Source organism: Pipistrellus hanaki, assembly GCF_964339955.1.
Source record: "Pipistrellus hanaki genome assembly, chromosome: 13".
Lineage (NCBI taxonomy): Eukaryota > Metazoa > Chordata > Mammalia > Chiroptera > Vespertilionidae > Pipistrellus > Pipistrellus hanaki.
The window spans coordinates 53072698-53097723 of record NC_140515.1 but is presented as its reverse complement, the minus strand read 5'-3'; the positions used below and the strand labels follow the sequence as shown (position 1 = coordinate 53097723).

Sequence of the window (25026 nt, the reverse complement as noted above, 5' to 3'; positions counted from 1 at the left end):
TTTGTGCTCCTACAAAAATGAAAACAACTGTTGTTTTTTTAATCCTTGTTAATCTCGAACCCACAACTTTTTGGCGTAGGGACGATGCTCCAATCAACTGAGCCATCCGGCCCAGGGCTACTTCACATTATTTTTTTTTAAATTTAACACTATATTCTGGCAGATTCTTTCCCCTGGCTGAGTTTATACTTCTTGTTTCTATTCTTATTTTTAAGTCAGTAAATGAACACAAGGTACATCTAACAAATGTTATCTTCTAACTTTGATTTTAACAGAAGCTGAAGCTAATTAGAAAGAATACTTACAGAATGAGAACACCAATTATGAAAGACAAAACATATGTGCATCTTGTTTAGATCTGAGACCCTAACTGCTCACAGAAGAATTCATAGATTTTATTGTTAAGCTGCAACATACATGGTTTAATACAACAAAAAACATTTAATCAAGTGAAAAGTAATAAACTGAACAATAAACAAATAAAACACTCAAAACAAAATATTTTCCATTGGAAACATGTTAAGATGAATATGGGGTTTCGTTACCATCTTACTGCAATTTTCTTATGTGTTTCTAGCCTACATACCCCATGTTTTCTGTAATCATGCAGATGTGAATGGAAGTTTGAATGATTAAATAAATGAAAAGTCCGTTTACTGCAGAGAATCATTTCACAAGGCAGCCAAACTGGATTTAGAGAATAAAATTCAAGAAATTCTCCATGTATTTAGGTTCATTTTAGAATCCATGAACCTTAAGCTGTTCCTCCTTGACAATGCCAACCTGCAAAATAAAACTTAATTTAGCAGAATCACTCTAAGGAATATATAAATGCAGCCCTAAGAAAACATGGAGCAGCCATTAAGAAGAAGCATTGCTAATAGCTTATCACATTTTTTTTTCTTTTTTTTGGTGGCACCAACTGTTAACAACAAACAGTTCCACTCACATTTGAATACCTCGACATGCCAAAAAAACAAAAAAACAACAACCCCAAAAAACACCCCGTGTAGCAGCAGGCATGATCCAGCCATCCTAATGACAAAGCAATCTCAAGGATGGACACCCAGCACCCGGTCACTCACCTCCAAGAGAAACTGGCAAATGTTTTTTCTTTGGTCACCTTGAAGCTGAATAACCTCTCCGTATTCGGGATGTTCGATCACAGTACCATTACAGGCAAATTTCTGGAGAAGTATGCAAATGTTCAACAGAACTGAGTCAAATACAACGAGGTTTTCTTTTCACCAAAAGACTACAATTAACTACTCCTTAGCCTTGACTACGTTTATGAAACACGTTTGTCCCCTGCAATCCCCAACCCTCCCAAGGAAATGTGAAATGAACCAGCAGGTCACGTACTAACGGCAATGATGTTACTTGGACCAATCAAGAACTAAATTATTTCACGTGTTGCTGGAAGGCCGCGAAAATCTTGTTATAAGAAGGGAGACCAGATACCAACAGCTGATTGTTAAAAGCGAGAGAAGGAACACGGCTTTCCCGGACCCAATCGTGTTCCCTCGCACCGTAAGGTGTGAGCCATCATCCGATGCGGAGAGGTGCGCCTCAGCAACCCCCTTTTTAAGCTCCCCCTTCTGACGCCTTTACCTTTTTGAAAGCTTTCACAAGTTTCTTTTTGTCATAATCATCTGCGATGCCCTGAACAGTGGTCAGCGTCTTCCTGCCGTTGCGTTGCTGGATTCTTATATGAATGTAATCCTCAGTCCCTGCCGGGAGTAAGTCGTCGCCCTTAGTTGCATCAGCAAAGGGGTCTGCAAAGGGAGACAGCAACCCATCAAAAGCAGAAAAATACCGTTTCGTAGCTCATTTCCAGGTATACGGTAGACCGCAGTCTATGAGACAGCCAGCCAAGAAGGTTCTAGCGCCTCTGCTCTTTTCGCGGGTGGGGATGGGGATGGGTCGTCACTAAAGCCTCCAAGGTGCTCCCACAAAAGGAGAGCACTGTACACGGGCACGTCCGCGGACATCCGGGCAGAACAGCCTCGGTCTCGGCAGATAACGGTACCGCTGAGCGCGGCGAGCAACGCGGGGACCTCATCGTGCGGCCGCTATAAAAATGTGCGTCACCTCGATGACATCCTGGTGACCACAGGCACATTCAAACCCCCCAATCAGTGCAGCGGAAAGGTGCCGTGCAAAAAGGAACAACAAAAAACACGAATGCATATACACACACGTGTGTATCTGTGTTTCTGTGTGTGCGCAGATCAAGGGGCGTCATTTGACAGATGACTAGCCCAGCGGAGAAAAGGGAGACCCCGTGGCCCCTCCGAGGTCTGTCTCCGCATCTTTCACTCAATGTCTCTCCCCGCCCCCCGACACCTGCTCCCCCGCGGCTCCGAGGACCCCGAAGGGATGCCGATCCCCGAGCCCAGCATCGCCTGGGCGAGCGGCGGGGCCAGGCGAGGGGCAGCCGGCGGGCCGCGGGGATGTCGGGGGCCGCGCCGGGGGCCCGGGGAGCAGGGCTGGGGGGCCGGTCGGCTCGGGGAGGGGGCGCCGGGGGACCCGTCGCCATTTTCTGGGTTCCGAGACAAAGCCCCGCTCGGGGTCCCGGAGGGCGGGGAGGGGGCCTGGGGCAGGGGCGGCGGGGGCCGGGCAGGGCCGGCGGCCAGCGGAGCTTACCGAAAGATTGGAGGTTCTGGATAGTGGACATGCGATACTAATGTGAGGCCGGTGAGGGGATAAAATTCCTGCGGGGCCCGCCCGGATCACCGTGTCAAGAGGCTGCAGTGGCGAGAAAACGGGAGAATGAAAGAGATGCTTCGCCCCGGGGCTGGGATGCGGCAGGAGCGGCTGCAGCGGCGGAAGCGGGAGGAGGCGGGGGAAGAGGCGGTGGCGGCGCCGGAGGCGAGGACACGACAGAGGAGGCGGCGCTGCGGCTTCTCCGACAAAATGGCCGATGGAGACTATTTAGCAGAGCCCGCCGCCCCGCCCACGTGCTCGCCCGCGCCGGGAATTCTGGGACTTGTAGTTTCCTAGCGGCAACAAGCGCTCGGGAAGCCTGGGGCCGGCGGGCTTCCGGAACCGCAATTCCCAGCAGGGAGTTCGCGGCCCAGCGCTGACCCGCTGGACCAGGACGGTCCAGGTGGCTGCAGAGGTATCCTCTCTGCGCGCTCGCAGGCTCCCCTCGCCGTGCAGGGGTGGCACCGAGAGGTCAGCGCTGGGGGATACTCTCCATTGGTCACCCTGGAGGCTGGGGTAATGTTAATAAAATTGGGGGGCTGGAGCACAAGCCTTTAGCCCCCCTCTTTTTGACTCGACGGCCGCCCCTCAGCATCTCCAGCATCGAAATTCCAGCCTCTCCTCCCCCTCCACCCCCCCCGCGTTGCTGAACCCCCATTAGTCCCACTGAGGTTCGAGGCCCCATTCCCTAGCGCGGTGGCTTTCAAACTCCTGCGTGCATCCCCGTTTCAGGAGGTCAGGGTGTGACCCGAGAATTTGTAAATCTAGCAAAGCTCCCAGGGGTCAGAATGTGCCAAGGGAACGTACCAGAAAACCAGCCTGTCGATTTGAACACAGAACCTTGAACAGGATAGGCGCCTTATAGAAAGTGAAGGTGAACTCCCCCAAAAGGTTAACTGATGTTGAGTCAGGTACCAGAGAGGGGATCAAGCTACACCCAGAAAAACAAACCGAAACTTTGGGAATGGGCTCATCCCAGCGGGCCTCAAGGGGGCTCCATGGTTTGGCTTTCTGGAAGCGAAGAGATAGACTAACATGGAGGGATTCTTAACCTTTTTTTTTTTTTTTTTTTTAATGCCATAACTGTCTTGTACTTGAAGCCTCTGGACCCCTTCTCAGAATATGCTTTAAGTGCATGAAATAAAACATCTAGGGTTACAAAGGAAACCAATTATAGTGAACTAAAAAAGCCATACATGGGTAACATAGTATTGTTTCTTTATCATTGCATTCACAAGGTCTAGCAGTAGGTCTAAGTACTAGAATTTCAAACGGTGGTAAGATATTTTGAGATATCTGAAACATCAGAAATAGGAATATATCTGTGACTTCTGCTGGGGCAAAGTGACAGGTCCTTCTAATACTGCTCTGATGTCCCCAGCATTCCTAAAGAAGGAAATACTAAACTTCGGTTAGGAGTTAGTGAAAATGGAGGTGTAAGCCTTTTTCCTGTCTAATTTAGGAATTCTCCCCCTTCTCCCCACAATTTATCCATGGACAAGGATCTGCAGACCCCAGGTTTAGAATATATGGATTTAATAATCTTTTGTAATTAAACCTGGTGATAGGTACTATTTAGTGCTTACTACTGAGGTCTGTGTCCGGTTTATAGATAGCATTATTAATAGGTTAATATACAGTATTATTAATAGGGTTATATACAGTTTTATTGTAAGGTTTATATACAGTATTATTAATCTATAACCATTCTATGATGTAGTTATTACCCTATTTAACAGATGCAGAAATGGAGGCTTTTGTAGGTTAAGTAATTTGCCTAAAAAAAATTAAATTCTTAACTCTGAGGAATCCAACTACATTTTTGGTCCTCTAGTCCTGATGTAAATGAATGACACATTTATATCCAAACTACGGCGTGAAGTTTTAGAGCTGGTTCCAAAGCAAGGAGAATGAAAATACTTAAAACCTAGCATGTTTAGTTCTGAATGGTCCCAGTCTAGTTTAAGGATGATGCTATTCTGCCTTATTTCAGAAGGAAGTGTAGATCACTAGCAGAGCACAGTAGTATGGACTGAAGGAATCAGGGAAGATTAAAAAAAAAAAAAAAAAGTGGAATAGTTGAAGAATAAAAGCCCCCAAAGCTAGAGATAGTCACCACACTGGCTTTTCCTGTCCTAAAGGCTGAGAGGGAGAGGGAGAGAGAAATGAGCGGGAAAGTCCTTATGGCTACAGGGTGAGAACGTACCAGTTGTGCAGGAGGAATGACTGCCCGGCCCTGAGGCACAGGGGATATTTTTGCGGGCCCTCACAAAGGGGACACTGTGATGTATTACCCAGCATCCCAGCGCCGTGCCCACCCTGAGGACAATGGTGGGTTTTATGCAGCTGTTTCTGATGCCTGCTGGTCATGAGGACGTGCTGTCAGGTGAGGGCCTTGGGTCCTTCTTCATCCATAGTTTGCCCTCTCCCCCCACTACCTGCACACCCCCCCACACACAAAATGAGAAGAGGCTCTTTCTAGGATCTTTTTACTGCCTCCGTGACATTCACAGAGCTTATTAGCTTCATTTATTTGTTACATTTTCAAATTAATATACTGTCATGATATATTTTTTTCCCCAGAAAACTTTTTCAGGCGAAATACCTGTACATTGAAAGCAATAGGTACCATCTATTTTTATTCTGAAAAGGTACAATAAATACACTATATGTCTAGACCTTTTAGACACTTGGTAGTGTTCAGGTCCATTAGAAGTGAGTGAAAACCTTGAATTGTCATACTTGGTTGTTCTATTAGCAACGTGTGACATAAATGAAATGCAGGAAACATTCCATCCATGATAAGAAGGGTTTCATTCCTTGACTTATCATTGAACATAGGATTCCGTTACAGCAAAACTCATTATCAGTGTTCACGAAGGTCAAAAGTAAAATCATGTCCCCGGAAACCTATTTGACTGCAGAGAATGGTTCACCAGGCAGGGGCTGAGGAACCCTCCACACCCCGAGTCCTTTAACACGTCAGAGCAACAGGCCTTTACAACATAAATATAACCAAGACCGCGCCTGGGAGCTGCCTTTTAGTCGGCAAGGTCAGAGAGTCCATGGGACACTCAGGAGGGAAGTGGAGACTTGGTGAACTTGAGTAGAGGAGGGGGAGACCTCACATCTCTCAGATGGAGGCGCTGTGCCCCCTTGACAGCCTGGGAAAGAAAGGTAGAAATCAAGGTCATGAGCCAGTTAACTTCCAAAAAGCTCTTCGAAAAGGGATACTTACTGTGTATACCTTTGGGAAGCCACAGTGTTGTTTTTTGTTTTTTTTAAGATATATTTTATTGGTTTTTTTACAGAGAGGAAGGGAGAGGGATAGAGAGTTAGAAACATCGATGAGAGAGAAACATCAATTCAGCTGCTTCCTGCACCCCCCCGACCGGGGACGTGTCCGCAACCAAGGTACATGCCCTTGACCAGAACTGAACCTGGGACCTTTCAGTCCGCAGGCCAATGCTCTATCCACGGAGCCAAACCAGTTAGGGCATAGTATTATTTTTTGAGGTTTAACTTCCAGTTACAGACAGGATACTCTACCACATTGTGAAGAGATGGTCCACCCGTACCCTAATATATCAACAAATTAAAGGACGTAAGCTCTGTGGTCATTTCAATAAGATGAAAAAAAAAAATTGATTTTGATCACCTGATTCTAAGTTCCAAGAATACCCCTCGTCCCCGTTTTTTCCCAGTGAGGGAAGGGCAGAAGACCACAATGGGTGGGTGAAAGCTGTGTGTTATTTGATATCCTAGAACTTTCTGGAAATGGGGTGATAGGGGAGAGTGTTGCTTCTTATTTCAATGGTAGACCATTGACTTTTCTGAGTCTCAAATTTTTATGCCGGTATTTTCAATGTAATAATAGCTTCCCTGAATTCTTTTCTTAGCTCATTTTAATATAAAAACTACTTAATCGATTCTGTTACTCTTTGAACCAAGCCAGCAGCTATTGTATAGATTCCGTATAACCATGTCACCGTCCGCCCACCACCCGACTGTACGTCATCCCAGGCCAACCACGCATGAGCTTACATTACAGGCCGCACAGCTCTGGGGCAGCCACATCCAGATGCAGATCAATGGCACCGCATCTTCACAAAATGCAATTTAACTGTTGGCCTCCTCTTCATGTTCTGTCAGGTTCTTAGGCCCAGGCTCTACATTTTCACGACTTTAAGTTTAATCTTACTTTATTGTAAACATGGTTTGTACTTAATGGGTTTTTAATGTTCATAAAACAACCTCACCCCAGATCTTGTTTCTTTTTTGACTGGAGTGAATCTCATATAAGCAAACAAGAAAGAAATACTCACGGGGAGAAGAGGAACAGCTGGTACAGAGTGCATGCTGGATACCGGGTCTGGACTCAGTTTCCATGCACCGTCTCTGTGTTCCTCAGCCACCCTCATCCTAAACTCGGGAACCCAGATCTCAGATGGGCAGTCAGCTCTGCAAACCTCACCCAGACACCAAACTCCAGACCTTCCTCCATTTGTACCACTGTCTGCCTTGTTAAAATAGATGAATTATCCCAGTTTTCTTCTGCTGCTCTTTCAAGGAAATTGCATTTATAATCTCCTCTCTCTCTCTCTCTCTCTCTCTCTCTCTCTCTCTCTCTCTCTCTCTCTCTCTCTCTCTCTTCAATCCACCAGGATGCAACTATTCTCCAGGATCTTCCATCTTAAAAAAGACAAAAACCATAGCCTCCCTTGATCCTGTCTCCTTTCCTTGCTAGGACTCATTCCTCCCCAGCCCTCCAAGCAGGCCTCTGTCTTCACTGCTACGCTGAGGCCACTCATGTCACGTTTCCTTGACCTCCCTATTGCCAACCCAGTGCCACTCCCCGTTCTTACCTTACCAGACCCCTCTGCAGCAGGCCGGAAGTGAACAACTCCTTTCTTCTCTTGACTTCGATGAGATCACACTCTCTTGGCCTTTTTCCATGTCATTGATCACACCATTTCCAACTCTTTGGCTGGCTCCTTGTCTACTCACACTGTGCCAATGCAGTGTTTCAAACAGGAGGGAAATCGGGGGATGGCAATGGCCTGGAAGCCAAGGAAAAGAAGTAGGCACCCAAGGGGCTGGGTGAGGAGTGGTTGGTAGTCAGCAGAGGGGATAGTTCTGTCCATAATTGCACTCAGTGGCATCATGGTGTCAAGATGAGGCGTCAGAGCCGAAATAGAGAGGACAGTTTTCAAACATTCACGAGATCAGGGAGGGTCTCAGCTCATTTCTACTTGGGTTACATGGTTGCAATAAGTGATGAGCAAAAAGGAAATGCATTAGAATTTCTCCTTAAGCTAAAAAATTTTTTTTTAAAAAAGGAAGTTATTCTTTACCAAAAACATCTTTGGGAAAAGGGTAGGACAAGGAGACTGTAAGAAAATCAGTATAAAATATGTTTTCAATTACAGTTGACATACACTATTAGTGTTTTAGGTATACAACACAGTAATAAAACATTAAATTAAGTAAAAAAAAGTCTACTCTTTAATTCAACTCACCTTAATTCCCTTTGCGGACTAGGCCTCTTTAATAATAATAATAATGCTGCTTAATAAAAACATGAGAATTTGCAGAGCTGTCAGTAACAGAGCAGATTTTGGACGGAAATGTCATTGCTTCTTGGAGTATAATTCCACAATTAAAATTAAAGGACCCCCGGCCATGTAACAGGCAATATCCTCAATAGCATTTTCCATGGGAACTTCAGAAAGAGATTTCATGTGGTGTGTAGTTTCTTTTGTTTTTTTTTAAAATAGATGATAAAAAGTGAAGACCTTTACCCTCTTAGAAAGAGTTGTGTATTTGTTAAAACTACCCAGTCACAAAAACCAAATCTGGCGTCTCAAAATAAACACATTATTTTCGATGTAATTGCTGTAATTAGCCTGCAGAAACACCACTGACCATTAGCAGGAAAAAACAGATGGAATGAGGTTCGTTTTCATGCATGAGCTAGGATGTCGTGCAAACACCAATTGTTAGCTATAACTCAGCCGCCCTGTTGTGCAGATGGGATGCTGGGTTACAAATAACGGTGGAAATGTACCGCCAGGTCCTGAACGACCCCTTTTCGTTACTCAGAATGACCATTTTAGGTGTCTTCCCGGGTAGCCAATTAAAACGTGTGGAGATGGCAGAATCAGTGCAAACAAAAATTTGAGCCAACTTGAGAGCAAAAGCAAGAGCTACTATTTTCCGTATCGACTCCACCGTTTCAGCTAATGGAGCTGCCACTGACCCTCCAGCCCTGGTGAGAAACCTGGGGCCTTTTCATCCTCTCCTTCCCTCCTTCCCTTTCTGCTTGGCCTCCGTGTACCTCCTACTGGTGAGCACCTACCTACAGCCTCACTATTGCCTTGGGCCTGGGTAGTGATGTGGTTAGGGGTTTCCCCAGAGCAGGCCGTGACCCCAGGACACATGCCGAGGAGGGGGACGTGAGACAATGAAGGGAGGAAACGTCACAAGAGTTGCGCCAGTGACACGTAGGTTAGCACTGTGGGTAACCGGGCCTCAGTTCTGCGGGGGACTCTCAGAGGGACCTTACCGAACCCCCCCTGCTCACAGTGTGGCCGGCAGCCCTGGTATCAGCCGGGACCTTGTCAGAAATGCCCCATCCTGGGTCCCATCCCAGGCCTGCTGAATCAGAATTTGCACATTAAAGTTTGAGAGGCAAGCCGAAACCGGTTTGGCTCAGTGGTAGAGCATCGGTCTGCAGACTGAAAGGTCCCAGGTTCGATTCCGGTCAAGGGCATGTATTGTACATTGGTTGCGGGCACATCCCCAGTAGGGGGTGTGCAAGAGGCAACTGGTCGATGTTTCTCTCTCATCGACGTTTCCAGCTCTCTATCCCTCTCCCTTCCTCTCTGTAAAAAATCAATAAAATATATTTAAATAAATAAATAAATAAATAAAATTTGAGAGGCATGGTCTTAAATCTTTCATCTTTATCGAACGTGATAGCTTTGATACAAAAGTTTTTCTCTATTTTAGGACTTGATTCCAACAAACTGGATCCACCTGAATAACGTCTTTGAGGTTTCCAGTGTTTGAAGTGGATATTAAAGTTCTCCAGTCCTTAGAGAGCTCTTTTAAATGCATCTCTGTTTACCTGCACTTTGTCATAATTATAACTCGGCTGCAGAGACAGAAGGCTCACGCGACCAACTGTTCTGTCAAATGCAAATTTTGTATGGGGAATGCTTCTGGGAGAAAAGAGAGCGGCCATCATGCGAGAAGTTATTTTTAAAGGACTATACCAAATGTCTCCGGTACTTGAAAGTTTTATCCAAAATTTCAGTGAATAGAGGAACCTCTGTGGAAGATCAACACAAGCACACATGGAGACAGATAGATGCGCTGCCCAAAATGTAACCAAAGCTTCATATATAAATTCTGAAACACCAAAAACAAATAGCACACTGTTTGTTTATATACACCATTGACACCTGCGTTTGCTTTTATACTCGTCTTCATGTCATCTCTAACACAAGGACTATACTAAGGTGGTAAAACTATCTTTTCAGGTAGCACTGCTGCATAACAAGCCACCCCAAATTTTGATGGTGTCACAAAGCAGTGACTTATTCTTGCTCACGTCTGCAGGTTGGCTGAGGTGGCTCTGCTATCTCGGCTGGGCTCACTGAGCTTGGCTGCAAGCTTCATCTTGAGTCTGGGTCTGGCCCTTGGACCAGTGGGCTCCCTGTGCCATGTTCTCATGGCGAATGGCAACATGTAAGAGGACAAACCCAACTCCATCCACATATTTCAAGCCCCTTCTGTACCTCTTCTTCTCACATCTCATTCGCTAAAGCAAGTCACATGGCCAAATCCAAACCAAGGGTTGGAGAATACTGTGGTCTCAAGGTTTGTGTCCCTCCATCATTCATATGTTGAAACCTAATCTCTAAGGTGATGATGTTGGGAGGTGAGGCCATTGGGAGGCGATAGGGCTCCTCCCTCAGGCTTGGGGTAAGTGTCCTATAAAAGGAGGCCCCAGCGGGATCCCTTGAGCTCTTCCACTATTGTGAGGAAACAGTGTAGGTAGGTAGTCTGCAACAGGTTTTACGGGGGTCCAGCCAGCGCCCTAATCCTGGACTTAAGAACTGGGAGAAATAAATTTCTGTTGTTCATAAAGTGCCCAGTCTCTGGTGTTTTGTTACAGCAGCCTGAACAGACTAAGACAAAGAAGTACGCTCTACCAACCATAAAGGCAAGTGGCATGGTCAAGCCTGTCTTCAGTGGGGCGGGGTAGTGCACTCCTACCAGAATTAGGGGGTTAGAGGGAGTGGATATTGGAAGAACAATTATCTTGTCTACTAACAATAGAAAAATCGAGGCGAAACAATTTTCTTAATAAGTCATGGTGCTGATATTTAAGTGACTTTCTTATCCTAAGAGAAAAAGGAGGACACAAGCGTTGAGTATCTATAGTTTCCAAACATTCTGCTGAAGGGTTTCTCATCTGCTATTTCATTCAACCTTTCACAACACCATGAGGAAGAGATCTGTGACCCCATTTTACACATGAGGTGATTGGCTGCAGGGCTGGTAAGTAGAAAGTCTAAGAGTGAGGCCTAGTTTTTTTTCTGGAAGTTTCTATGCTTTGAATATTGGGTCACATTTGTGTGTGTGTGTGTGTGTGTGTGTGTGTGTGTGTGTGTGTGTGAGTGTCATGGAAAATCAAGCACTTATTTCTTAGGGGAAAACATTATGTTTACACTGTTCCTTTTTACCTCAAGGCAAGCAGAGCTGTGTATATTTTTTAGCCTAGCTTCGATCACTCTTGCTACTCAAATTGTTGACTCAGATGGATTCTCTAGCATACTCAGGTGGTCCATGCAGATTGGTTGCTCAGTGCATGCTTTCGGGGCTTCTGGGTTAGAGAGGCTGAATGCTCAGGTAACTTGAGGACAACTAGTCCCTCTTTATTGCCTTGCTGCCTTATGGGGTTGGGGCTGTGGAGTGGGAAGATGGCGAAATCAGGAATTCTGGCCAGGAAATGCTACCTGGTGAGGATTTCAGATGGGTCTACTGATATTGTCTTCCCCACCTCACACCTCACCCATCTGAAATGCCCAGTCTGCTTCAGTGTGAGCCTGTTTGTCGGGAGTGGCGGACATCATTGCGCCAGGCACGTTAACGGCAGTGCAGAGAAAGGTGGTTTTCATTCACACGTTCATTTCAGGTTAGTGGAGGGTTCCTATTCCCAGGCGGGGACGGCGGGGGACAGTGTCTGGCTTCAGTGTTCCGGACGGGCCAGACGCAGAGGAGCAACAACGGCCCTGAGCCTGTGCAAGACTCCAGGGGAGTTCCTGACCTGCTCCCCGCTCAGCCACAGGGTCCCGGCAGAGATTAGCAGGGGCTTCTCCACGGATGCCCAGGCTTACCTCTTTAACCCAAGTTCTCAGCCTTAGTACGACTGACATTTGGAGTTGGATGATCTTTGTTGTGGGGGGCTGTCCTGTGCACGGTAGGATGTTTAGGAGCATCCCTGGCCACTAGCCACTGTAGGACCCCTCCATGATATGGTGATCAAAAGTGTCCTCTAAGAGGCCCAATCACACCACCACTCCTAAGCCCTCACTCCGATCCTCTGCCGGAGAATTGCTGGTCTTACTTGGGTGACCACTCAGTAGAGGTGATTGCTGGGAGTTCTGCTCTCAGAAGAACAAGCCATGGAGAGGTGACTGGAAGGACTGGGGTACAGGGCAACTGTGACTTTGAATGTTGGCCCCTGTGGCGACTATCCATTGACTTCTTTCCCTAGCCCATCTTCTCTCCCAGCCTTTCCTAAGCAAAAAACAAACAAACAAACAAACAAAAAAATCACATACCTACAAACATTATTTTCATAAATGACTTTACTTCTTTATCATTTCTCTTGACAGTAATTCTCGGCAATGTGCATATAACATGAAGGCAAGCATAACTTTCAGACGTCATCAAAGAAATGGTCCTGTCATCCTCATTTTCTCAAACCATTAAAATATTTTCATTTATAAAAATTAATCTAAATATAAATATTGACACTGAAGATCAAAATCACTTGATGACAAAATAATTCTTCTGGAACTGTAACATATACTTATGGTTTTTAATAGTAAATTAAATCTTTGTACTTTTTTTTTGGCACAAGAAAACCTTTATAAAAATTCAAAAGCCATAGAGCAGGCTTCTTTTCTTTTTCTTTCTTTCTTTCTTTCTTTCTTTTTTTTTTTTTTTTTGCAAGGCTCACACAGTACACATTTTCGTCAAGGAAAACGGAATATTTTAACACTGTAACACAACAATGCTGCTTTTCGTGCCTCCTAAAGAAAGACGTTCTATCGGGAACCAGATCTTTTTTTGTTGTGTTTTTCAAATTTGAATTTGTTTGCTTTGAACCATACCAACAGAATGAAAGACCAAAGATTTACTTTACTTCAAAGGCATTATTTCTGTTGGAGAAGACATACAGCATCAGCAAGAGTAATTATTGGAAGGTAGTTAGACCCCCATCAGGAATGCACCACAACGCACATATCAGCGGCAAGTCAGGTCTGGTAATGTGCCTACCAGCAAAAGAACATAGACTTGGAAACAACACAGAGACAGAGGGAGGCTCTTCAGCGTGAGGCATTCTAATTACACTCGGCTTCCGGGCGTGACTTTGCAAATTAATGTCTATGGCCCTCAGTCTCCAAATCTAAAAAATGGCGATACCTACTGAATAGGGTCGCTCTAAGGATTCAAATGAGAAGAAGAATAAACATATGTCATACTGTTCCCTTGCCTCCCATCTTTGCCTTCTTCCTTAGATTCAGAATATATTAGCAGAATGATTGATCGAGTGACATTCCAGTTCCATTTGCTTTCATAAACACAGTCTACACAGTCATGCATTTGAGACCTGAAACATAGAGTGAGTGTCAACTCTGTGTCCATTAAATTCACAGTCTGTCCTCTAAGTTTTCTGGCTATTCCTTAACTACTTTTGTCTTTACGGTCATTTTACTACTTCGGCTGAATATTTATTGGGAAGTAGATTTTGGAGGACGACATTTTCTCCTGTGGCTATAGTCTGCGAGAATGCATTGAGCGACACCTCATTCAGAGGCGGTCATCACTAACCTATGTCACGTTGGTTCTGGACAGTGCCCTAAAGTTAAGCCAGTGATGGGCTTTCTCAAGCCCCTCTCCACTCCAGAGTGGGGAAAGTCTCAGGAAGTCCAAGGAAGAACCTAAATTCTCAATGAGCCGTAGTTTCAAACGGGCCTGGGCATGGCATGGGTGAGGCAGAGCGTTCTATTCTGTGGCTGGTGATCGCAAAGCAGTGGGAATGGCTGGTGGTGCGGTGGGCTGAGGGCCTAGCAGGAAGGGGGTGGCTGAAAGGAGACCTGCATGCCTGATGGGCGAGCACTCTCCCATTGGGACAGTCCCAGTGTTCTCACAGGGGCATCTTCACCTTTTCCCTCAGCATTTGCAAGAGAAGATGCTTGTGAGAGATGAATAAGAACTGATAATGAATTAAATGAAGATACCCATCTCCCTTCCCTCCACCCCCACCCCTACCCCCCCCCCCCCAACCATTTTTCTTTGGACAAATTGTTGATATGTCATTCTGGTTGAATCAAAAGGATAAAAACAAACAAACAAACAAACAAAAAAAACAATCACAAAGACGACACACAGCAAAGCAGACAGGGATGTGATACGTTTTTGGACGTGGAGCTCTGCTGTGCGAAGCCAGCATCTCCGTGTTCTGTCCTGGCTTCTCCCAGGAGCCTGAGGCAGAGAGCGGGCAGGACCGCCACGCCGATCGATGCCTGGGCCCGCTCTCTGGGTGAGGTATCAGGACAGCCCTGGGCACCGCGGCTCCCCAGGCCCTCTCCTCAGGTGGAGATCCATCCAGTAGTCAATGGCTGTTGGGTCAAGGCACTGTCGTGTACGCCGGAGGCAGTGGGTCACTGGCAGTGGAGCTCCGTGGCACTAATACATCACAGCGGATTCCAGAGCGGGCTCCTGAGGCCAGACAAGGAGCACACGGTCAGCCACGTGGCAGGAGGGAGGCGAGGCGATGGGGAACGGCTGAGGGTATTCATGCTCATTGACCAGTTAAGTGGTTCACGATATTTAAAAATTGGTGCATTTTTACCACCTGAAATTTATTTGGGTACATGGACTAGGAGCAAGTAGGTGCCCTTTCCACTACCACCCCTTGGCCAGTTTTCCAAGCACATTAAAACAAAAAAAGAAAATCTATACCTTCCCTACTAGTTCCTAATGCTTTGAAAGATTCACATAATACATTTTCTGTGTGCCTGCACTGTATCTGAGCTTTCTAATCTATCCCACTCATCACTAATTCCTTTATAGAAGCAGTTTTCTACCATTATGCAGCAAGGATTTTTAAAACATGCAGTCTCTGAATATTTAGTCAGGGGTGCTGACCGCCCTTCCATTAGATCCGTGGTTTGCAAACTGTGACTCGTGAGCCACATGCGGCTCTTTGACTCTTCCACAAAATACCACGGCCTGGGCGAGTCTATTTTGAAGAAGTGGCATTAGAAGAAGTTTCAGTTTAAAAAATTTGGCTCTCAAAAGAAATTTCAGTCATTGTACTGTTGATATTTGGCTCTGTTGACTAATGAGTTTGCCTACCACTGCCTTAACTTGTCAAATAAAAAATAACAGCCAACATAACAATAACCATCCAGTGTGATGGATCACAATTATACCTATTTTTTTGGTCTGATTGGCAAAATATATATATATTTTTGGTGTGTTGCAGAATTTGAGTAATTAGTTTATGTGTGTCTTGAGATAAAAAAGGTTGAAAATCGCTGCTTTACAGCTTTTAATTTGTTTGAAAATCTGTCAGGAAAATCACTTTAACTTTGCAAAAATGATTTTGTCTATTCTTTCTGATTTATTCCTACGTGAACTTTAAAAAAGTCCCACTGAGATTTTTATGAGAACTGGATTAAACCATAAATTAATTGGAGAAATGACTTTTCTTATTAAACTATTGATGTGACTTACATTGCCTGGGAATTAACTGTTCCTTCAAAATTTATCAGCTAAATCACTTGGCCAGAGAATCTTTTTTTTAAGGTTTAATCAATTTAAAAAATTTTATTTCTTTAATTATTTTTCACTAATATTCTGATTTTATTAGAATTAAGACTTTAAAATTTATTAATATAGTTTTACATCACATATATTTAAAAATTTATCAATATATCTCTTTTATAGTCTCATGTTTTTATTTATTTTTTTCTTGATTTGGCTTACAAAGAAATTCTATTTTGCATTTTTTCCAAAGGACAAACTCTTCAATTATGATAATTTCTATAGTTCTCTGGTTTTAATTAATTGGTTTTTGCATTTATCACATTTATCTTTGATGTCTGAAATTCAATGACTTATTTCATTAGTTTTGCTTCTTCCTTCTTTACTAACAAAGAAAACATTTAATATTATAAATATGACTAGTGTAGTTTTATACGGATCCCATCTGTTTCAATATGTAACATTTCCATGTTCTAAGTGCTCTGTGGATTTACTTTGCTCTTTAGTTCATAGTTCCTTGGAAATGTGTGTGTCAAAGTGTGCACATGTGTATGTTTGTATAAACATATAGTTGTGTATGCTTTATAAATCAAAATAGGATTTTTGTTTACTTTTACTTTTGTTCTAATTTTCTATTATAGATTTGCTCTGTCTAATATGGTAGTCACTAACTACTTGTGGCTGTTTACATTTAGGTTAATTAAAAATTAAGTGAAAATGTAAAGATTAGTTCCTCCAAGGCAGTAGCCATATTTGAAGTGCTCAGTAGTCACGTGTGGCTACCACAAGTGGCCTTTCCATTATTTTAGAAAGTTCTACTCAACAGTGTACTGTTCTAGATTATTTTTGTCATCGGGGTCACAGCAGGTAGTTTTATACTGACTACCTTTTGGAATTTTTTGAGATTTCCTTTGTAACTGGTATAAAAATCAGCTTTTATAAATGGCCCATCGATGGCTGGAAAGAAAGTGAACCTGCTGAAAAATATACAATTAAATAAATATCTTAATTCAGGGAATTTTCAAGCCACCAACCATGGGATAATAAATTGTCTTGCTCTATTGTTTCCCAAATCAAGGAAGGCTCATGAGTTATCAACTTTATTTCACCAAAATTAAAACACCCTCCCTCCTTGCCTTCTCTGCAAATGCTTCTTGTCTTAAACTCCACGTTGCTTGAAAGTAGTATTTCCATTTTTGTTTGCACTTCTTTAGTAAATATTGTCCATGTTTTCATGTTTAACTTGTTATTTAAAGGTAATTTATTTTAAGAAATAATTTATTAAGGTGAAATTCACATAAAATTAACCCCTTGGAAGTGAACAGTTCCATGGCGTTTAGTATGTTCACAGTGTGTGCCGCCACCACCTCTGTGGTTTCAAAAGCTTCCCCTCGCTGTAAAGTAAGATCTCTCACCTACTATCCCCGTCCCCGCAGCCCCTGGCAACCACCGATCTATGTTCTAGCTCCATGAAAGGTAATTTATTTTTAACCACCTGATTTATAACAGGTTTCTTCCCCAGCCCTGGTGGTCTGCCCTTTTAGTGTAATAATGAATCTTTTAGCTCTTTGAAGAAACAGCCAGCAGCAAGGTAATTGGACTCTGAAAGGTCGGGGGTAGTGGCTGGCCGCAGAAGGAAGGCAGCAGGCTGCACGCGGCCATGGGGGCCTAAAGACGCAGTGGTTGTAATTCAAAATGGCACGGCCCGCATTGCACCATTACCCGTTACCCGGTGCTGCCCTCAGGAGACAGGAGACGAGGGGAAGGGAGTGACAGGTGACAGGTCAAAGGTTATACCTGTCCTTGCTTTGGTTTTGTCACGCCAGACACTGTCTGCCGGTAGCATAATGGTACTACTGAGGCAGTTTAGCTGGATCGTCACATCCTTTATAAGTAGCATCAAGCATCAAGCCAAAATTCTGAAGCATATTTTGGTGTTTAGGCAAATAATCTATTATTCCTCGACCTCTACATGACCTCCAGGGTTTGTGCAAATTATCTTCTGTCCCTTTGTTTGCCTCATTTAGGGGCAGTTGCTGCCTTTTTTCAGGACCTTCGTGGCCGATGGGAAATTTAAGGAAGAGTGAGTATGGTTCAAAAACAGCATAGACTCCTGCACCTCAACCCGACCTTACATTCATGTGCCCACATTTTTATTTCTCTTATATCAAAACTGGTTCCTACGAGGAGGTGGATATGCAGTTGCGAGGCTGTATCCATACATCAGAGAGTTTGGCAATGTCCGACAGGGGGTTCGTCACCTCTCTTAGATCCCCATCACCCCCAGCAACAGGCCATGAGACCATTCAGAAAAGATGGGCCTTGGGGCTCAACCAGGGAAGCCACAGACTGAAGGGCTACAGAATGGAGGTACCACCTCTGGGGAAAGAGATGGGCTTTAGGACAGAGATGGCACTTACCAGCAAGTCCTTGGTGGTGCTTTTCCTGTTTGCCGAGGAGCCTTGGAGAATGAAGTTGCGGTTGAATGTTTTTGTGTTGGTCACTGAAGATACCTCCATTTTCTCAGCTAAAAGGAAACACATGAGAATGTCACCCAGAGCTGGACCGACAGTTAAGGAAGAAAGACCAGGGGTCCAGATTACCCAGGCTTGTGCTCTGGACTTAGGATTTCATTCTGGTCCGCGGGTTTGACGGTGGCTTTGTGTTCATTTTTCGTAATGAACCAAATAGGGCATAGTAGCTTTCTGGGAAAAGGTAGTTTAGAGATAATCTAATATAGTTCATAAATTCTTATTTGCCATTGGGAAATGTAAAATCCTCTAAAAAGTGCGTATATTTATAACTTTGGAGCCAAAACTATCTGGGCAAAATGTAACTTGAATGGACACGCGGCCCTTAAAAGTCCTTGTCCACCCCATGGGGTGTGAACATTCTCACGCCTTCTTGCCAGGATATTGCTGTGTTTATCAGATGCTGCCCGACACCATGGTGAGGGGTGTGTGTGTGGGTGGGTGGGAAGGCTGTTATAAATTATACAGTATATACATCATACTACCTTTCTTCTTTAACTTTTCCATTAGAGTTTACACTCCGTATTATTCTGTATTAGTTTCAGATGTACAGCATGGTAGTTAGAAAATCATGTACTTTACAGAGTTCCCCCGATGCTTCAAGCACCCACCTGGCCCCCTACATAGTTATCACGATATTATTGACTATATTCCCTAGGCCGTGGTCTACATCTCTGTGACTACTTTGTTCCTACTAATTTGTATTGCTTAATCCCTTTACCTTCTCCACCCACCCCCCTCTCCCTTAATGTCCAAGAAATTCTGAAACACATACTGACCTAAGGCTATCAAACAAGATGTCATGGATCTATAATACATTTTAATTGTATAAGTTTTGGTGGTCTATAGTCATTCAATAACTGTCTAACAATGAATGGCGGAAAAAGACTTCAACATATATCTGCTGACTTCCTACTCTTCTAATTTGTAAATCTAGGATTTCTACTTTGGCATCATCATCATCATCATCATGTGGCTCCTGAATCCAGAGAAGTTGTTGAAAATGTCCAGGATAAGGGTGATACACCTGGTATCACTAGATTCCCTTCCAAGTTAGATGCTTTGGGTGCTCTGCCCACTTCTCCCTGACAGTCACTATCCCAGCACCTTCTGACACATCCTAGGCAAGCCCTGCCACTCTCTGTTGCCCATGCATGGGGCAGGTCAGAAGTACCAGGAAGCTAATGATCTGCAGGAGTCACCTTCAGCCAGTGATGATGGGAGTTGAAATACCTTGTCTTCATACTCTTTGGGCAAGAAACTCCGAGGTGCAGTCAGCACCGTCTCCCGGAAGTCCCCAGCAGTATGTACTACCCTGTGTGGGCTTACCTTTCTTCTCTGAGTCCTTCCTCCCTTCCCCACCAGTGCTCACTGCAGTCACCTCCCAGATAAACTACTGGCACTCACATCCTTGTCCCACGGTCTGCTTCTTGAGGGATCCAAGTTGAGAAAGACCCTCCACAAGAGCAACCCTAGTTGAGAACTTCCCATTGGATTCGGTCCTCAAACTCAAGATTTCTGAGTTTGACAGGTGCTTCATTCTTGGTTGCTTTGTGGTTTTAGTTGAGCTTACCTCTCACCGGTGGAGCAGGCAGTTTCCTCCTCTGCTGTCTTGATGTGTCTATTGTTTGTACCTACAAACAGAACATAGCAATCAACACACCTTCTCAAAGCCAGAAAACGTTATCTTCTAAACTTTCCAAATTTTCCACAGGAGTGAGGGACAAACGCACCTGGTTCCTTTGCTTTTGATCTCGTTTCCTGGTGAGGTGCACACACGGTGCTATGTTGAGTCCTGCAATGGTCAGGGCCGAAATCCGGCGCTCGATATCAGAAATCTTAATGGAGCAGAAAGACAGAATCGTAGGAAGAAAGCACAGGTGGGAGAATCTTTGTTAAAAGTGTTACAAATCAGTAAAAAAACAAAAAACAACAACAACAACAAAAAAATAAATTGGGTTTGCTCTGGCTGGTGTGGCTCAGTTTGTTGAGCGTCAGCCCATGCACCGAAAGGTCACCAGTTCAATTCCCAGTCAGGGCACATGTCCGGGTTGCAGGTTTGATTCCCAGTAGGGGGTGTGCAGGAGGCAGCCAATTGATGTTTCTCTCCTTCTCCCTCTCCCCTCTCTAATAAATAAAATCATTTTTTAAAAAAAGAACAAATCTGCTTTGATATATGCTCATTTATTCATTCAACTTCTACCAAGCACTTCTCTATCTACTGCTATAGTGAGAAAATAAAACGCAGGCTGTTCTATGTTTAAATTTCTAGTTGGTGGCTCTAGAGCTTGTCAGCCGTGTCAGAGTACCCCTAGGGATACATGGGAGCCCACGGCCCGTTGGAAAGCCTGGCCCAGGGCCATCTAGGGAGGGGTGGTCAGGGGAGGCTTCCATGGGAGGGAACACTTGATTGAGCTTTGAAAGGCAAGTGTGATGTGCAGTCTGGCTTCGTTTTCCCATCGCATCATGAATCCAAAAGCACAGCTCTGAGTTTTAGGAGGGATCCCCAGCAACTGCCAGCTCAAGTCCATCTCCTCTATCGAGAAACTCCGTCCTCTCGCTGGACATCGGTTTCCTTGATTATAACACTGGAAGGCCAGAAGGGCCCACTCAGTTCCAGAAAGAACCTGGTCCATCCCTGCCCCCAGGATAAAGAAGACACAGTCCCTACTCTTAGGAAATGGCATTGTTATGTGCTGTCACCATGCTAAGTGTGCTTCACTCATGAACTCACTCATAATCCAGTGGCATAGGAAACCATTCCTTGGTTTTATAGATGAGGAAGCCATGGCTCAGAGGGATAAGTAATATACCCACCATCTCACAGCTGGGCTGGGGCAGACACTGGAATTGATGCCAGTGTTCCTGCTCTTGCCACATTCTCAGAGGCCGTGCCAAGGCTGGCATGGGAGGCACAGGAAGGGGCAGAAGAAGACTGGCAGAGTTGAGGGAGGAGGTGGGGATCACGGTTGACCTGCTGACAAGGCGCAGACAATGGTGCTGGGGCATGAAACAAGTAACGTGAACGTAGGCCCAGCAGCCATGTGAGTGTTCCACCTTGAGGTCCCCATTGCCTTCCCCATCCCTCAGCTTGTTGGTGCCGCTCAAGACAAGCTCTAATTCTACTGTCATTTACTGAGGGCTTCTATGGACAAAGCCTACTGGGACAGGTGCTATAAGAAGTGCAGAGAGAAGGACTGAAAAGTCAGCAAATTTGGGAGATGCTTCTTCTAGCCCCAAGGAGGGGCTGCCTTGGTCAGAAAGAAGAGGAGGTAGGTGACGGCCAAGCCGTGGGCAGCTGGTGAAAGAATGCAAGGAGAGCTGTTGTGCAGCCAGCCACCAGCGGGTGCAGCCCCCGCCCCTCCCGGGCTCCCAGAGGCCTTCCTGTCTGACTCCTCAAGTTTCACTGGGAGCTGCACTGCTTGGGTTTACAGTCCAATAAGTTTCCCAAGCCTCCGAGAGAGGTTGCAGGCTAAACTTTTATCGGTCATTTGCAACTGGTGTGGACCAGAGTTTTGTTAGAGGGCCTTGCTCCGAGGGCTCTGGGAGACAGCTCAATGGGAGAGCAAACTGCTGACCTGATTTGCTCACTGCCAGGTTCTGGATAAGAAGGGGTTAATTTTTCTTTCTTAAAAAAAAATATTTTATTGATTTTTTTACAGAGAGGAAGAGAGAGGGACAGAGAGTTAGAAACATCGATGAGAGAGAAACATGGATCAGCTGCCTCTTGCACACCTCCTCACCGGGGATGTGCTCGCAACCAAGGCACATGCCCCTGACCGGAATCGAACCTGGGGCCCTTCAGTCTGCAGGCCGACGCTCTATCCACTGAGCTAAACCGGTTTCTGCAGGGATTAATTTTTCAAGTTTTAATCCATAGGGCAAAGGACAAAAAGAGAGGAGACTACTGAGGGTTGATTTTTGCCTATGTCTATCTGTCTATTTATCCATCCATCCATCCATCCATCTAGTTATATTTCACTGTACGCCTAAGACTGCATGCCCAATAACCCTTAAACTTGATAGAAGAGGAGTCTCCTGCTTTGAGTTTCCTGGGAGCCAAAGCAAAGAGATCAGGGTAGGAGCCTATGTTCACAAGATAAAGACCAAGAATCGCTTTTCCTGACACTAAGAGTTAAGAGAGACTTTCCCCAGGTTCGCCCACACCGTGACCCTGTATAATGCAGTGGACAGCATCCTTAGGCCAACCCTTGGCACAGAGTAAGGCAGACTGAACATTAGCTATTAATAACAACATTGCAAAATTCAGACATGAATAATAAATTAATAGGCACATTCAAACATAGGATATTTTGGATTCCAGGATTTCCTGCCATAAAATTTGGTTCCAATAATTTAAGCCTAGGAAAATTTGGAAGCAGGAGTAACCAACTGTTATTAGAACAAAACCTTCCCAAACATCCATAAATAATATTTTTTCCCGCTAAACCCGAACCCTAAGTGGCATAGGTTTTAAAGAGAAGTCTGATATATTATTACAGCTATAATTTGGGCAAAGGAAGCCTGCACTTTAAAAGAAATCCACCCTGAAGGATCATATCCATGCAACTGAGCTGGAAATGCAGGAACTGAGAGATATAAGGACTTCAAAATGATTCTTGCTCTCTCCTTTTGCCTGGCGACCTCCCCTCTGGGCAGAGAGGAGCATTCTCACCTGGAGCTCAGCATGGTGGACCTGGGCTGCAGCCGTGGCCACCTGGTCCTCCAGATCTGCCAGCTCGGTCTCACCAGTGCCGCTGTGGATGCAGCGGGCGGCGTCCTCCAGCTCATTCAGCTGGCCTTCCAGCCCGTACACAGTGCCTGCCGCCAGGTACACCTGCAGAGGAGGCACAGCCGTGAGCTCAGCTCTGCAGACCCAAGGCAAAGCTGAAGGCCAGACAGTTCATCTTTTACTCTGTGCCCCTGCTTTCCTGGCGCCAGGAGAGTCTGTGGATTGGCACAGACAGGCACTCACAGCTCAGGTGGTGGCGCCGGCGGGACAGTGATGGCGACGATGATGACAACGACACATACTTACTGAGCCAAGGGCTTTGTGCAACTTATTTAATGCCCATGGCATGAACCCTGGAGGTGGGTTCTAGTACCATCACTGCATGAGAGGTGAGAACATTGTGTCCTTGACGTTCAGGAACTTTCCCAGGTCTCCTAGCTGGGAAGCGGTGGAGCCCATGCCTTAATCCACCCTGCCCTGTGATGCTGGGATCATCTTCTCTGGAATGCTATGACTTTGACATTTCAAACTTCGACATACAGGTACTAGAATTAATGTGGTCAGAGGTGGACATGTCATTGGCTCTGTTGCAGGGCTGAAATAACATTGAGCACGTTATATAATGAAAACGTTATTCCAACCTTAAAAAATAACCCACTGAAAAACATTAACCCGGAATTGCTTGCTTAATAAAGGCCTATTTTTTGGTGAAAGCTATGGTTACCATGTCTGAGTAGTCTGTCCTCTCCACACCCTCATCACTGATGACAGTGACCCCACTGACTGGCTCCTGGCTCAGCAGGTCTTTCTCAACATGGCTCAAGGGATGAGAACAGATGTTTCATTAAAAAAAAAAAAAAAAAAAAAGGACTTTGTGGTCAAAGCCCCTGGAATAAAGAGAATTAAGCAGATTTCTTTACTGAAGGACGTCTCGGTCTTTCATGTACTAACATGTATCTCAGTTTTCCTAGAAAGAGTATACCGGTTTCTCAAACTTCTTTGATCTCAGAGCATCTTATTGGGTGTGGCTTCTAGGAAACCTTCTTTAGGGGATGTAAGACACTGAGGGACAGTCTTTCTTTCCTGGCTCTCTGAGGTCAGAGAACCACCTGAGAAGCACAGTGCTGCATGCTCTCCCGTGCTATGGGGTTTACCAGAGGAGGACAACATTCTTTGTCTGGTTCTGGATTCCAGGGCAGAGCTGGGTCCAGGTGGGGCAGTTGCCACTGGTTGTAGACTGCATTGCTAACATGCTCGGGGTTGCTGAGAGTTACAGAACAGAGCTAAACGGGAAGTTTGGGTGGTCCCTGCACTGCCTCTGTGGCTGGGAGTGACGGGGCACCTCAGGCTGTCTCTGCCATTTAGCAAAGACAAGAATAAGAAAGGTGCTCAGATGGGGATGGGAGGATGAGGGAGCCGACTGGTCCCTCCCACTCACAAGGCGGCCCTTGTTGGTCCCTGGTGTTTACACCATAGGCCCAGGAATGGTCATGCTAGTGGTTCTCTATTGATCCCCAGATACATTTCCCATCTCTCTGCCCCGATTTGTGTTATATAGGGCTGGTCTACATGAACTTCATCACCAAGGGCTTCCTTGCTGACTGGGATGGGTTTGGCCAAGGGGAGACACCAGCAAGATATCCAAGGCAGGAGGAGACAGAAGTTAGAGCCTTCCTGGGCTCTCTCCTTGCCTGGGCCCCATGCTGACAGCTTCCACTAGGGGGCGCTCTTCCAGAATCCAGTTCTCCCTGGGCTACACTGTTTAGGGCTGGTGTCGGCTTCCTCTTATGGCTACTCTCTGGATGCTACAGCACCCCTTAACCCTGATCACACCCCAGTTACTCATCTTTTCCTGAAACTCTCCTCTTCCAGCCAGACCCCAACAGGCACAATAGAGCCCTATACTTCACAGCTCTCAGCAAGGGCACTGAGAGACCCAGGCATTCAGCCCAAGAAACTGAAGGCCCACTGTGTGTGCAGGGGAGG

At 45.3% G+C, this 25026-nt stretch overlaps 2 protein-coding genes across 3 annotated transcripts in view; both read right to left on the bottom strand.

Annotated features, from left to right (window-relative positions):
- Nucleotides 1-374: 374 nt before the first annotated feature.
- On the bottom strand, nt 375-2932 carry EIF1B (eukaryotic translation initiation factor 1B). Its single transcript, XM_084902763.1, has 4 exons — nt 2647-2932; nt 1612-1775; nt 1086-1187; nt 375-783 (listed from the first exon to the last, which is right to left on the bottom strand). Exons 1-4 carry the CDS (start codon nt 2675-2677, stop codon nt 739-741), a joined length of 342 nt encoding a protein of 113 aa, XP_084758889.1. The 5' UTR covers nt 2678-2932; the 3' UTR covers nt 375-738.
- A 9966-nt stretch (nt 2933-12898) lies between these two features.
- MYRIP (myosin VIIA and Rab interacting protein) overlaps nt 12899-25026 on the bottom strand; it is a 140811-nt gene continuing 128683 nt past the window's right edge. For both annotated transcript variants that reach the window (XM_084902844.1, XM_084902845.1), the window contains 5 exons: nt 22984-23145; nt 20042-20146; nt 19882-19942; nt 18198-18304; nt 12899-14727 (listed from right to left, as the gene is read on the bottom strand). In XM_084902844.1, the coding sequence (XP_084758970.1) occupies nt 14695-14727; nt 18198-18304; nt 19882-19942; nt 20042-20146; nt 22984-23145 (468 nt within the window). In that variant the 3' untranslated portion in view covers nt 12899-14694. The remainder of the gene's footprint in view (nt 14728-18197; nt 18305-19881; nt 19943-20041; nt 20147-22983; nt 23146-25026) is intronic.

Bases quoted from the DNA above. Each gene is read 5' to 3' on its own strand.
- EIF1B (XM_084902763.1), bottom strand. From the start codon at position 2,677: ATGTCCACTATCCAGAACCTCCAATCTTTCG. The intron at 1,776-2,646 runs GTAAGCTCCGCT...CTCCCTTTGCAG, and splicing joins CCAGAACCTCCAATCTTTCG to ACCCCTTTGCTGATGCAACT. The intron at 784-1,085 runs GTGAGTGACCGG...TTTATTTTGCAG, and splicing joins TTTGCCAGTTTCTCTTGGAG to GTTGGCATTGTCAAGGAGGA.